General features: G+C 33.0%; 1 protein-coding gene across 1 annotated transcript; it reads right to left on the reverse strand.

Annotated features, from left to right (window-relative positions):
• Positions 1-1,079: 1,079 nt before the first annotated feature.
• On the reverse strand, positions 1,080-3,713 carry LOC131599897 (uncharacterized). The gene is made up of 4 exons (XM_058872140.1): positions 3,108-3,713; positions 2,867-3,012; positions 2,666-2,776; positions 1,080-2,299 (listed from the first exon to the last, which is right to left on the reverse strand). The coding sequence occupies exons 1-4, from the start codon at positions 3,610-3,612 to the stop codon at positions 1,715-1,717; spliced, it is 1,347 nt and encodes a 448-aa protein (XP_058728123.1). The 5' UTR covers positions 3,613-3,713; the 3' UTR covers positions 1,080-1,714.
• Positions 3,714-12,793: the final 9,080 nt, after the last annotated feature.

Here is a 12,793-nt window from a genome sequence, read left to right on the forward strand (position 1 = left end):
AGATATATTTGCACGCATTTTTAAAAGTTGTGACATTAATTAAACATTTATACATTAAAACTATAGTAATGGACATCTCCATTTCTTTTGAGAAATGGATAAGATCTTTACTCGTTATTTGCATACTTTAAGATATCCACTTGATGAATGTAATAATTTGATATTTTGATGGCTTGAATATATTAATAGTAAGTTATGGAGTTTTTTATTTTCGTCCAAATATCTCTTTTAATCATATTTAAGTCTATTTTGATTGTCTAATGGAACGTTTACAGTCAAATATTGAACTTGTCCTACATAACCAAAATGTGATCTTCATCTATAACTGTCATCATCAAAACTACATAGAATAAGAATCTTTAAAATTATCTGCTCCGCCATCATCAAAACTACATAGAATATGAATCCTTAAAATCTTCCGCTTTAGCAACACATGCTTCTTATTCGTCTATTGAGTCATGGAGTTGGTCATATCTTGCGCCTCAATGAAAAAAGTCAACCATATTTTCTTGATCTTCTGTCTGGAGCAATTTTTATACTGCCTTCTCAAAGCTAGTAGCTTTGATTTCTTCATCTTGCTTCCACCATTATAATACTTGGAGATAATACTACTCCAAGATATCTCAAGGTTGTTTGGATGTGGCAGCAGTAAAAAAATATCAAAGTTTGCACTTTGATGGATTAAAAACAAGACTTCGAAATTATTTTTTGCCAGCTAACCCAAACTTTGACAAAATGTGCATGAAAATTACCTTTTGAACTCATCTTCTCTTTTCTTTTCTCTTACACTTTTATTTTTTTGCTCAAGATCACTTGTATCGTGACAGTTAGTAACTAACTATTAATTACCATAACAGAATTTGGATTAAACTTTTGATGTTGAGAAGAGTGTGTTGTTAAAAATAGTATATATTGTTACCATTAGAACACTGAGCCCGGGACCTCATACCTACTCCCAGGAAGAAATATCATTTTAGGAAGGCACTCGAAAATTGAACCTCCACAACAATGCACCATTTAAAAATGGTGGTTATCTTTTCTCACCCCTTAATACTTTTTTAAAATCCCTGGGACTGATAACAATAACCTCCGAATTATAAAATCCAATAGACAATTTTTTTCAATTCTAGAAACTTCAGAGAAGTTCAAATGCTGAAAAAAGAAATTCACTTTAAAATGCCTTTACAATATTTTGAAGTTTGCATCACTAGCCAACCCAAGCAAGTCTAAAAATCATAGATTACATATAAGAATGCTATTCAATAGGCAAAGAATGATGGACGGAAAACATTAAGGAAAAATATGAAATTAACTAGTCACTATGCAAACCACAGATCCTTCTTGGCTAAACTTTGGATACGGCATTATCATTTGGACAGATTCAGGCAAAGTAATACTTGGTAAACACACTTCACATTTGCAGTGAAGAAAGCATTGTCTTCCAGTGAGAAAAGCATAAAGCATATTAGAATAAACACAAATCTAATACAATATTTTCAAAATGGATTCATAAGACAAAAAAGGTAATACGGTAGATAAAAAAGTTTAGGCAAAAGTGGCATCCTGTTCCCCCATGTACAATTTGTCAATTTCAATAACCCCATTACATATTTCATGCTGTCATGGTACAAAAATGCATGTAGTGCATGCCTTAGATACAAAAATAGCACAATGTGAATTAGGGGTTCACCATTAGAATTTTCAAAAGGGACAATTACTTGCTAGATAATGTCAAAAGGAGACCGTAGTGATCACTGGGCAAAACAGGGAGTACCAGTTGTTTGATCTCATTTCTTACTTTCTTCTCTTTGATGTGTGAAACACCAGGTATTTCATCCATCCCAATCATGTCAATACTACTTATCTTAAGATCACGTAAATGACAAACAAAACGATCTAATCGTTTTTGGAGAGTACGATTGCCTGACAACATCTTGTTTGACTTGGTATCATACGTCCAACCAACTTCACTTGGTTTTAGCTCAGACCAGGCATCAACCCACCCGTCTTGTAAAGGATATTGACCATCCTTTTTCTCATCCCAGTTCATGTCACCCCCAAAAACAACATTAGGGTACCTCTTGAGAATGTTCAGAGCCTCATTAGCTTGCTCCACTCGTTCCTTGGTGAACATTTGATCCCATTTCGGAGGGGCTGGACTGGGACTCTCTAGATGGCTGGTGGCTACAACCAAGGACTTGCCGCTCACATCCTCCACTTCAGCAATGCAAAGTTCTCTTCCCATTATAGAGTTGCTAAATGATTTGGTGGAAAAAGACTTCACAGGTAATTTGCTTAACTGAAATTGATTTGACAAATATTTCAGTACATACATAACTCTCTTTTTATCAGATAAAAATGTACAATAATAGATGTCTTTACTCTCCACTTATCTAAAAGATCCTTCAAAAGAAACAGAACGAACTAACTACAGAGTAACCTATCATAGTAATCATAAATATTATAAATGCAGTGTTTGCAGTGTGAATTAACCAAACGTTGAATGACAGTATCAGCATCGGCATCTACCGATACCGTTTAGTCGCAGTAGTTTTCCCGTTAACGGACCATTTTTAAAACCTTGACTATGATCATCATGTTATCAGGCCGATTACAAAGGTTTTGAAACATGAGTTGAAATGGAAACAAAGGTTGTGAAATTTACCAGCATACAAAAGTAAGGTCTTGAATGAGCCTTCTCCGAAGAAACTGAACAATGATAAACATTCCACCACGAGGATCGCTTGAAAATATCATATATATCGGGAGTAACTTCCTAGAACACAACTCAACAAAATCAAACAAAGTCACACAGTTACAAAATGAAATTAAAAAAAAAAAAAAAAAAGTGTAATGAAAATGAAACCTGAAAACAGATCAAATCAGGTGAATGCAACTGAACAAGATCACCAATAGCTTTCATCCTCTTGTGCAACTCCAAGTCTTCACGAAACCAAACATTGTAACTCAAAATCTTCAACGAACTAAACTCTTTTCCAGAATCATCTTTCTCTGCAGAGTATTTCTCAACTAGTTAACACAAAATGCACACAGTACAAATCAATTCAAAGAAATAAAAATAAAAATAAAAATAAATAAATTCACACCGGTGAGATCAATGGGGTTACTGCCACTGGAACGTTTAGAATCTGGTGGTTGAACAGAATCTTCAGAAAAATCGGCGGCTTTCCTTTTGCATGTTCGGAGAGGCAAGAAAACAGAGCCAACGGAATCATCATGTTCGATTTCAGTCAAATCGTGAAAAGTGGAAACGGAAAGAGCGTGGCTTCGAGTGCCACAGAGGTGGCAAGATGAGTTTTTGTAAGAGTTGAAGAGAGTGCATGATTTGCAAGACCATTTTGGGGAAGACGAAGAAGAAGCGGATGGAGAAAGAGATGGAGGTGGAGGTGAGGATGAACAGATTTGGCATTCGGAAATTTGAGAAGGAGGGTTGAGGAAAGTGCATTTTTTGCAAGACCAAGAAGACATTGGAGATGATGATGATGAAGATGGGATTTGGGGGTGGAAGTTGGAGATTTTGAAATTTTGATTTCTAGGGTTTGGGAGTGGAGAATGAAGTAGAGGAAAGGGTAAGGAACGAAACGCGAGCATTTGAGTTTCTCATTTTGAAATTTGCACTGTAATCATTATGGAAAAAACATTCATTGAAATTCAACGGTTCGCTATTCAAAAACGACACATTTTCTACAAATCCAAATTGCTTTTTCTATGATTTTTTTTTCTTCTCAATATTTAAATAAGCTTCATAAGGTAATCAAAAGGCTAATGCTAAATGTGGAAACTTTGTCTCGTAAATTGTACGTTAATTTTTTAATTTAAACTTTGTTTTTTTATATAAATATTTTTTATTTTAGAAACTTTTTTTTCCCTACCTTGTGTTTAAGACTTTTATTTTTGAGAAAAAAAGAGTATGATTATCCGTAAAATATTTTTACACTTCAATATTTTTTATTTTAGAAACTTTTTTTTCCTTAACTTGTGTTTATTAAGAGTTTTATTTTTGAGAAAAAAAGAGTAGCACTATCCGTAAAATATTTTTACACTTAAATATTTCTTATTTTAGAAACTTTTTTCCCCTTAACTTGTGTATAAGAGTTTTACTTTTGAGAAAAAAGAGTATGCATTATTCGTAAAATGTTTTTATAGGACAAAATTTAGATACAATTTTTTAGGTGTGGTTCTTACAATTTTTTAATGAAAATCTGACAAATATACTTAAATATCATTTATTGAGTGAAAATATGAGAAATACGTGTAAGAGGAAATTATACACTTGTCAAATTTTCATTGGAAAATAGTAAGAACCACACCTAAAGAATTGTACCTAAGTAGGTTGGAACCGGTGCGAAAGAAAAAAAAAGTCCTTTTTTATACTGTCAACCAATCATAGATTTGTATTTCGTCAAATCACAATATTAATTTTAAAATATTGATATGACATGATTTAACGTTGTAACTTTATTGAATGATAATGTAAAACTAATTTACACTGTCAATACATTACTTTAAACCTCTTTATTTTTAAGATCATAATTTATTAAAAAAAAAAATGTTTGATTCAATACTACATTCACTCTTCTATTTGAAGAAGAAATAAAAACAAAATGCCATAGGTGATGGATAATTCCAAATAATTTATTAGTGATGAAAGTTGAATTAATTTTTTGTTTGGTACTCACTCCGTTTCAAATTATAAGATGAAAAAATAAAATCACACTTATTAAAAAAAAGTAAAAATACAATCATTTGACTTATGATTTTTTTGAAATAAAGTGTTTTGAAAGATGTAAAAAAAATTGTAATTGGTTGTTGGTTATAGAAATGATGAGAGATAATGTAAGTTAAATGCAATTTACAATTAATTTTACCTTGAAAGAAATGAAAGATAGTTTTTTCTCTTATATTTTGAGACAAAAAAATACATTTTTTCTATTATATTTTGAGGCGGAGGGAGTAACTAATTACGAGGTGCTTTTTTTAATGATTGTAATTTAGTCTAGTACTCAATGTTAAGATGTTAAGATGAGAGATTTCATATTTAATGACTAATGACACATTTATGCTTATATTATTATGCTCTACAAAATAATTATTGACCTCTTTGTCAAATGCTTCGTTGAACTAAAATGATTTGGCACAAAGATATTCTAGTGTATAAGTTTATAACTATTTAGAGACTAATTCATACTAATAAATTACTTCCTGATGACAACTTGTGTTCAAGAAGTTTTCTCATTGTTTTGAGATGTGATCTTTATAGTATCCGCTTGAAATCATCTTTACGTTTTTTTTACCTGTGTCATTTTGCTCAACAATTTTAAAGTTAGTTGAAGAATATCATTAGTATCCCTATTGACATTACTTATGTGAAATATTTCCTCGACTTTTTGTGAGTATGAGAGGAAATCTAAGAGGGGGTGAATTATGTTTGTTGGATTTTTCTTGATTTTATGCAATGTTTCTTAACTTTTAATTTTGTCGAAAACAAGTGATTGATTGCAACTTTAATATGAAATTAAAGTGCAGAAAATTAAAGGCATAAAGATAAATGAGGCACAATAATTATACTAATTCCGCTTATCAACGACGGGCACATTTAGTCTATCTACTCCTTAGAGGATTTTTCACTATGTTTACATTCGTGTCCAACTCTTCACACCAACACTTCTTTAGAACTTTCTAAGACATACACAAACACCAAAACTCTATGGTGAACTTTAAATCACCCCAATTTAAAGAACATTTTTCACAATCACCAAACATTATGATGATCTTCACCAAATACTATGGTGAAACAAGTCACACTTGATTTTGCAGAGAAATGAAGAACTTATGTGACTATACAATGACTAGATTCAAACTTTGATTAGTGATTCTTATCAATATTACAACTCAAATGTATATCACATAATTGCTCAGATTTTATTTTGGTTTAAAAAACTTTTTCTGATTAATGAAAGTTCTTATAATTTCAAACCATTTTGAAAAAGAATGTTTCTTGAAAATGACCTTTGAATTTCGTAAATCATTATGTGAAAGTTATTAATTTGTTGTCTACATTAAATCATCATTTATACACACATAGAAAAGGTTCTTGAAACATTGTTGGTCAAAAAAGTGATTTTGCTTGACAAAAAGAAACATCGGTTCAATTGGTATTCAACTACTACATTCTGTTAGTTGACTACCACTTTCTAACGTTCGAATTATTCAAAATTTAAAAACTGGTAGAAGAATACCACATTCTAGTAGTCGACTACCACATTTCTAGCAGCACTAAAATAATCCATTGACACTTAAAAACAACTCTTTAAGGCAAGACTTGCATGGGTTTTTATGCGCTAACTTTGAAAAGATTTTAGTTTAAGTTTGAATAATATTTTCTAAACTTTTAAGTAATATGTAAGATGAGTGTTGATACATGGATAAAGACAATGTTAACTTTGTTCAATGTTGATCTTTACCATTTTGTCATGATTGATTGTTGTCTTCATCTTTTTCTTCTTTCTCGATCATTGTTGACTTTCTATTTTTCTTCTTTTGTTGATGTATTTATATTCATCAAAACACTAGTCATGGTCAAGGAGAGACTTTTCTTCACAATCTCCCTCTTTTAGATTATGACAAACATCTTTTGAAATTTTCCTGTTCATCAACGAGTTGCTTCAATATTTTTGAATCTTGCAATATGTGCAGTAACTAAAAACTCCTTAATGTTGTATATCTCCCCTTTCTTTTTCAATTTAAGACTTTCTCCCCCCTGAAAATTTTATGAACAAGAACAAAACCTACCCTACCAAATTTTCGAACATAATATGCATTAGTGATATGACATTTACAATTGCAATAAAAACAAGTATGTGTCATGTCAGGAATTTTCTTTTTATGATCATAGAAATATTTCTTGTCATATTAGGAATTTTCTTTTTATGATCATAGAAATATTTCTTGTCATATTCCTTTCTAGGTTGTACATTATTACCTACTTTTCTAGATTGAACATTGTTACAAGCATAGATAAATTTGACAAAGATTGTCTTTTTTATTTGACTAAAATTTTCAAATTTATAATATCCTAGTCCAATTTTATCATTAACATATCTTTGATTACTTAAAATATTATCCAATTCATTTTTGCCTTTTTCATAAATGCATATTACTTGATTTAGTTCAACAATATTTGCCTCAAAGGATATATATCTATTACATGATGAAATTGTTTTAACTTTACAAATTCTACTTGCATGGAGTTCGATTTACTTTCTAGAGATGAAATCATTTTCTTTTGCTTAGCACATAATATAGTAATCTTTAGAAATTCATCATGCAAATAATTAAAATCATCATGTAATTCATCATTAAAAGGTTTATCATTACTAACCTCGTCGGCAACATCAGAATGACGTGAAACCATGAAAGATAGATGTGCTTGTTCTTCATTTTTAGAATTTGTACTCACATTATTGTCTTTTTAAGAAAAGGACAATAACTCTTAATATGTCCTTGTTTTCCTCATTCAACGTAAGTGGCCTTTTGTCTTGAAGTTGATTGTACATTAAACTTCTTTATTTGGTCGAGTTTCACTGTCTTTTCTATTTTCAAGAATTTTCCGAACTTCTTGACTAGTACATCATCTTCGTCACTATCATATTGAGATTCTTCTTCTTGATCATCATCATAGTATTTTTCTTTAGTTTTTAAGGCATTAAATCTTACTTTATGTTCATGCCCTTCATGCTTTTCCAATCGTTCAAGTTCCAATTCATGTTCTTGCAATTTTCCGAACAATGTCGCCGATGTCATCTTAGATAGACTTTTATTTTCTAAAATTGCTGCCACTTTTGGTTGTCGCTCTTGTTAAAAAATTTAGTACCTTTAGATTCAATTCATCATTTGTGAAAGTTTTTCCAAGAACATTTAAGTGGTTTTTCAAATGAGTGATTCTCTCTTGCAAATCAAGTATATTTTCTCCTAGTTGCATTTTAAACATCTCACCATCTTGAGAGAGAATGTTTAGTTTAGATCGTTTTACTTCATTTGTACCTTTATGTGTGATTTCAAAGGTCTCTCATACTTCTTTAAGAGTTTGACAATTAGACACCCTAAATAAATAATTCATTCCTAAGAAAGATGACAAAAAAATATTATATGATGTAAGTAAAAACAAAAAATATTATGTGATGTTCATGTTCCTTCACATTATCAAATATCTGACATTTTTACAAAGGGTCTTCTGATACAGTTGTTTGATGCCTTTAGAGACAGCCTCAACATTCATTAACTCTCAAAAAGTTGTTTGATGCCTTTAGAGACAGCCTCAAAATTCATTAACTTTCAATACATGGATGTATAAGAATATAGAACATTCTTTGTATTTTGTAATATATTTTAGGGTTAAATGTGTATGAGGTCCCTATAAATATGCCAACTTTCAATTTTAGTCCCTACAAAAATTTTCTTCGAACTTTGGTCCCTGTAATATTTTCCGTCCCCATTATGAGTCCCTCCCGTTAGATTCCACTAACGGAGGGTGACGTGTCATGCCAGAGGTGTGAATTGTTTTTACAGCTGTGTTTATTGGAGAGACACGTAGGATAATTGTGTTAAGACAAAAAGGGATCGTGAAAAAATTTTAACCCTAATTTCACTCAGCCCCTTTTCACAAGCTGCGCCTTTCTTCTGCAGCTTCCTTCGTCATCTCCACACTCTCAAATTTCACTCACTCCTTCTTTGCCTTTCCTTCTCTTGCTTCATTTTAATTCGTCGCTCAATTGAATATGTCGCTCGCAAGCTCACGATGTCATCTTCCTCAAGGAGAACGAAGCCAACATCTTCATCAAGTGTGAGTACACGTCCAGGTAGAAGATGTGCGTGTGATGCTCGTATGACTTCGTATTACTGTAAGAATGGACCTAACAAAGGGCGCCTGTTTTGGAGATGTCCATTTTGGCAAGGTGATGAAACTTGTAACTTATTTATATGGGATGATGATATTGCTCAACAAACCGGTGTTCACGAAATGTCAGATCATGAGAGCAAGATGAAGGAGGTATCAATTTCTCTTGAAACTATGAGAGAGTTGTATGAAATTTCACAGAAGAAGAACAAGAAATTGAAGATGAAGATAAAGTCAGATGTTGTGTATGGAAAGATGAAGACTTGGTGTATTGTTGTGTCTGTAATGGTCAATATGTATTTTCTATGGAAATGTAATTGCTGAATCAGTGTTTGGAATGTTCATTTTGGATGTAATGTTGTTGGTACGAAATCTGAGTTTGACAATTGTTGTATCAGTGTGGTATAATATGAGTTGGATAATTGTTGAATCAGTTATATCTTTTGTTGTTTTGTGATTTTTTTATGGCCAATATGTATTAATGTTGTATCAGTGTTGTTTACACCCATAATCTGCTGAATCAGTTGTATTAATGTTGAATCAGTTATTCTCATTCAATTGACCCATAATCTGTTTTTGTTTACACCAGTTGACATATATTTGTCTATATTTTGTCATTAAAGTGACATATAATTGATCTTGAAAGTGACATGTAATTTGTCATTTATCTAACCTATATTTGACTATAAAATTTGATCAGTGCTTGTCATATAAAGTGACTTACTAATGACTTATAATTTGTCTCCAAAATTTGCACAAAATACCATTGACATACCATTAGGTTTGTTACATATGTTCATAAAACACAAAATAGATTGCACTGAGTCATTCAACTAAACAACATAGCATCACAAAACAAAATAGTTACAAACATAACACATCCCACTGAGTCATTCAAACTAAACAACATAGCATCACTAAGTCATCCTACTGAGTCATCCTTTTGCAAACGGCCTCCCAATCTTCTGACTGCTTCCCACCCTTGGACTGGTCCGAGGTTGCTTTTTCTTCATCAATGACCAAAGGGTCATCAGGCTTCTTTCCAGGGCCACCAATATTCTTTGTTTTTATGGTCCTAAGTCTGTCACTATGCCGTTTTTGAACACCCATATCAACACTTTTCTTGGCCTTAGGCTTCTGGTTTGGTTTTTTGACCTAGGAATAATTAACAAACACAATTAATCTATATGAAACAATCATTTGAAGAAGTGTGTAATGTCAAAATAAAACTTACAGGTTCTGAACATGTTAGCCTGGATGAAGAAGAAGCAGTGGCTTTGGAAGCTTTCTTGACCACCTTTGGAGCTTTACCAACAAAAGTTATGACTATTCTTTTTACTGGAGTTGTGTCAACATTCAATGGCTGAACATCTAGAATTTCATCATCATCAAGCAGCTTAGCCAATGTTTCAGCATCTATACCACAATACTTTTTAAGAGAAGACTGTGAATCATTGATGTCATGATCATTATTTTCAGTTGGAATGGGAGCATCTTGAACAGGGACATCACTATAACAGTGTTCATAAGTGGTCCTAAGATAACACTTGTGTACATACTTAAGTGGGTCATCAACTTTCCCATGAATGGCTGCTACAGCATGCCTACATGGTATCCCAATCAACTCCCAATAGTTGCATGGACAAGTGTGTTTTTCTAGGTCCACTACAAAGCTATTAGTGAAAAGCACATGTGTTACCTGAAAATTTAACCTACCAGCATATGTTGCTGTCCAACTAGCACTTTTCTCTATTTCTCTATCTAGTCTCCTTAATGGTTTTAGTCATTACATAACCCTTATAAGCATTCACTTTTTCCCTAAGTGTTGCAAACCTACCCATCAAGTAGTTTCTGATCCACTCAAACATTGTTATAATGGGTTTGTCTCTTTGCAAAAGTATGGTAGCATTAAATGATTCACTAAGATTATTCATTAAAACATCACATTTTGAGTAGAAAGGAAATGCATGCTTACACCACTTGTGTTTGGGGATTGCCTGCAGCCACTCATAAGCATCCACACTTGCTTCCTTAATCATGAGCATCTTTGCCTCATGTGCCTCATAATAAGTTGCCTTAGCAGCAACCATCATAAGATCCCTAAACAATGTCCCTCCACCAAACTTCTTTTTGAAGTTAGCATAAAGATGCCTTAAACAGAATCTATGCTCAAAGGAAGGATACTCCTCATCAAACACATTGACCAGACCCTAAAACAAATACAAATACTTTTACTAGTCAGACCCTAATACAAATACTTTTACTAGTCAGACCCTAATACTAATACAAATACTTTTAAGTAAACAATAACAAAACACTATAAAACAATTAAACAACATAAATAGTGTACCTTTTGCTGGTCAGATATAAAACACCATCTTCCATCACCAATATCTTCCAACAACAACTTCATGAACCAGCTCCAAGTGTCTTTTGATTCATTTTCTACAACTCCAAATGCAATTGGCAAGTACTGATCATTTGGATCTCTTCCTACAGCAATGAGCAGAATTCCACCATACTTGTGCTTCAAGTGACATCCATCCAATCCAATGAAAGGTCTGCATGCTTTTTTTAATGCCATCTTAGTCCCATCAAAACACATATAACACTTCTCAAATCTTGGATTTAACCCTTCACTAGAACATGTTGTGTTGAGTTTGAATGTATTCCCTGGGGATGCCCTTCTTAACTCAGCACCATAAGACCAAAGGAGGTTGAATTGCTTACTAGAGTCACCTTCCACAATCTGTCCAGCAATCTGCCTTGCCTTGAATGCCCTACAACCTGGGATTTCTGTTGCATATCTAAGTCTAACATTTGCTACCACATCATTCAACTTCATCTTTGTGTTGTTCTTCAACCCATCCACAATTACCTTAGCCACCCAATCAGCTTTAGCACATCTATTAAAGAATTGTCTTCCACACTTGTGCTTAGAATACAAGGTTTTAATCCTAAAAGTAGTGGATGTTAGGACTCTACTACATAGCACAGTGTAATCACACTTCTCCTTATCCTTACATACAACCCTACATCTATTGGCATCATTCTTTTCAAACTTATCTTCCCTCCCATTAAGAACATTGTGCTCTAGTATAGCATCTTTAAACTGCCTAAGTGAACGAAACTCCATTCCAACTTTAAAAACAAAATCTTGAGTGAAAGATTCTTCTGCATTGAACCTTATAACACATGGTCTATCATCACCACTTTCATCATCAGCTCCACTGTCCAATTCATCTGTCATGTATTCCTCCTCAATTACATGTGCCTTGCCCATCTCATCTGTAATAAATATGTTACCATCTGTTTCATTAGGGACAGCATTGTTTGTAACAGGTGGACTCCTAATTTCACTAGTTTTACCTACACCAACTACTTCCTCAAAGCCATCTTCAAACCCATTCATCCTTTCTTCCTCACTGTCATCAAAGTGTACATCCTTGATACTCTCATCACTTGAATCTCCACTGCAATCAGCTAATGGTTCCTTCTCTGATGCACAAGACTTACCCTTCCCTTTTTGCCTAACAGAGTCCATAAAAGTCAGCTCTCCTTCATCTGGTTTTGGCTCACAGTATATCTCAACTTCAGTTCCATGACCAATAGCATAAGCAGCCAACTCAGCAGAATCACCATCATCTCTGAATGGTTTTAAATCAGCTTTAAACGATCCTTCTTCATGTTTCCACCACATCTTAACCATCTTAAAATCAAACTCAGGGTCAATACTCTTCACTAAATCACAGGCCTCAAAGAAAGACCAATAGTCAACATCTTGACCACTAAAAGCATACATTTCCCCACCATCATATTTCAGTTCAGGGTCTTTTACAAACTTGCCCCTTGTGTAGAAAATAACTTTAAACTTAG

Source organism: Vicia villosa, linkage group LG1, assembly GCF_029867415.1.
Source record: "Vicia villosa cultivar HV-30 ecotype Madison, WI linkage group LG1, Vvil1.0, whole genome shotgun sequence".
NCBI lineage: Eukaryota > Viridiplantae > Streptophyta > Magnoliopsida > Fabales > Fabaceae > Vicia > Vicia villosa.

What these genes read in the sequence shown, in the direction of transcription:
- LOC131599897 (XM_058872140.1), bottom strand. Translation starts at nt 3,612, where the DNA reads ATGCTCGCGTTTCGTTCCTTACCCTTTCCTCTACTTCATTCTCCACTC. An exon ending in TAACCCCATTGATCTCACCG is followed by an intron (nt 3,013 to 3,107) that starts GTGTGAATTTAT and finishes AATACTCTGCAG; the next exon opens with AGAAAGATGATTCTGGAAAA. An exon ending in GACCTTACTTTTGTATGCTG is followed by an intron (nt 2,300 to 2,665) that starts GTAAATTTCACA and finishes AATCAATTTCAG; the next exon opens with TTAAGCAAATTACCTGTGAA.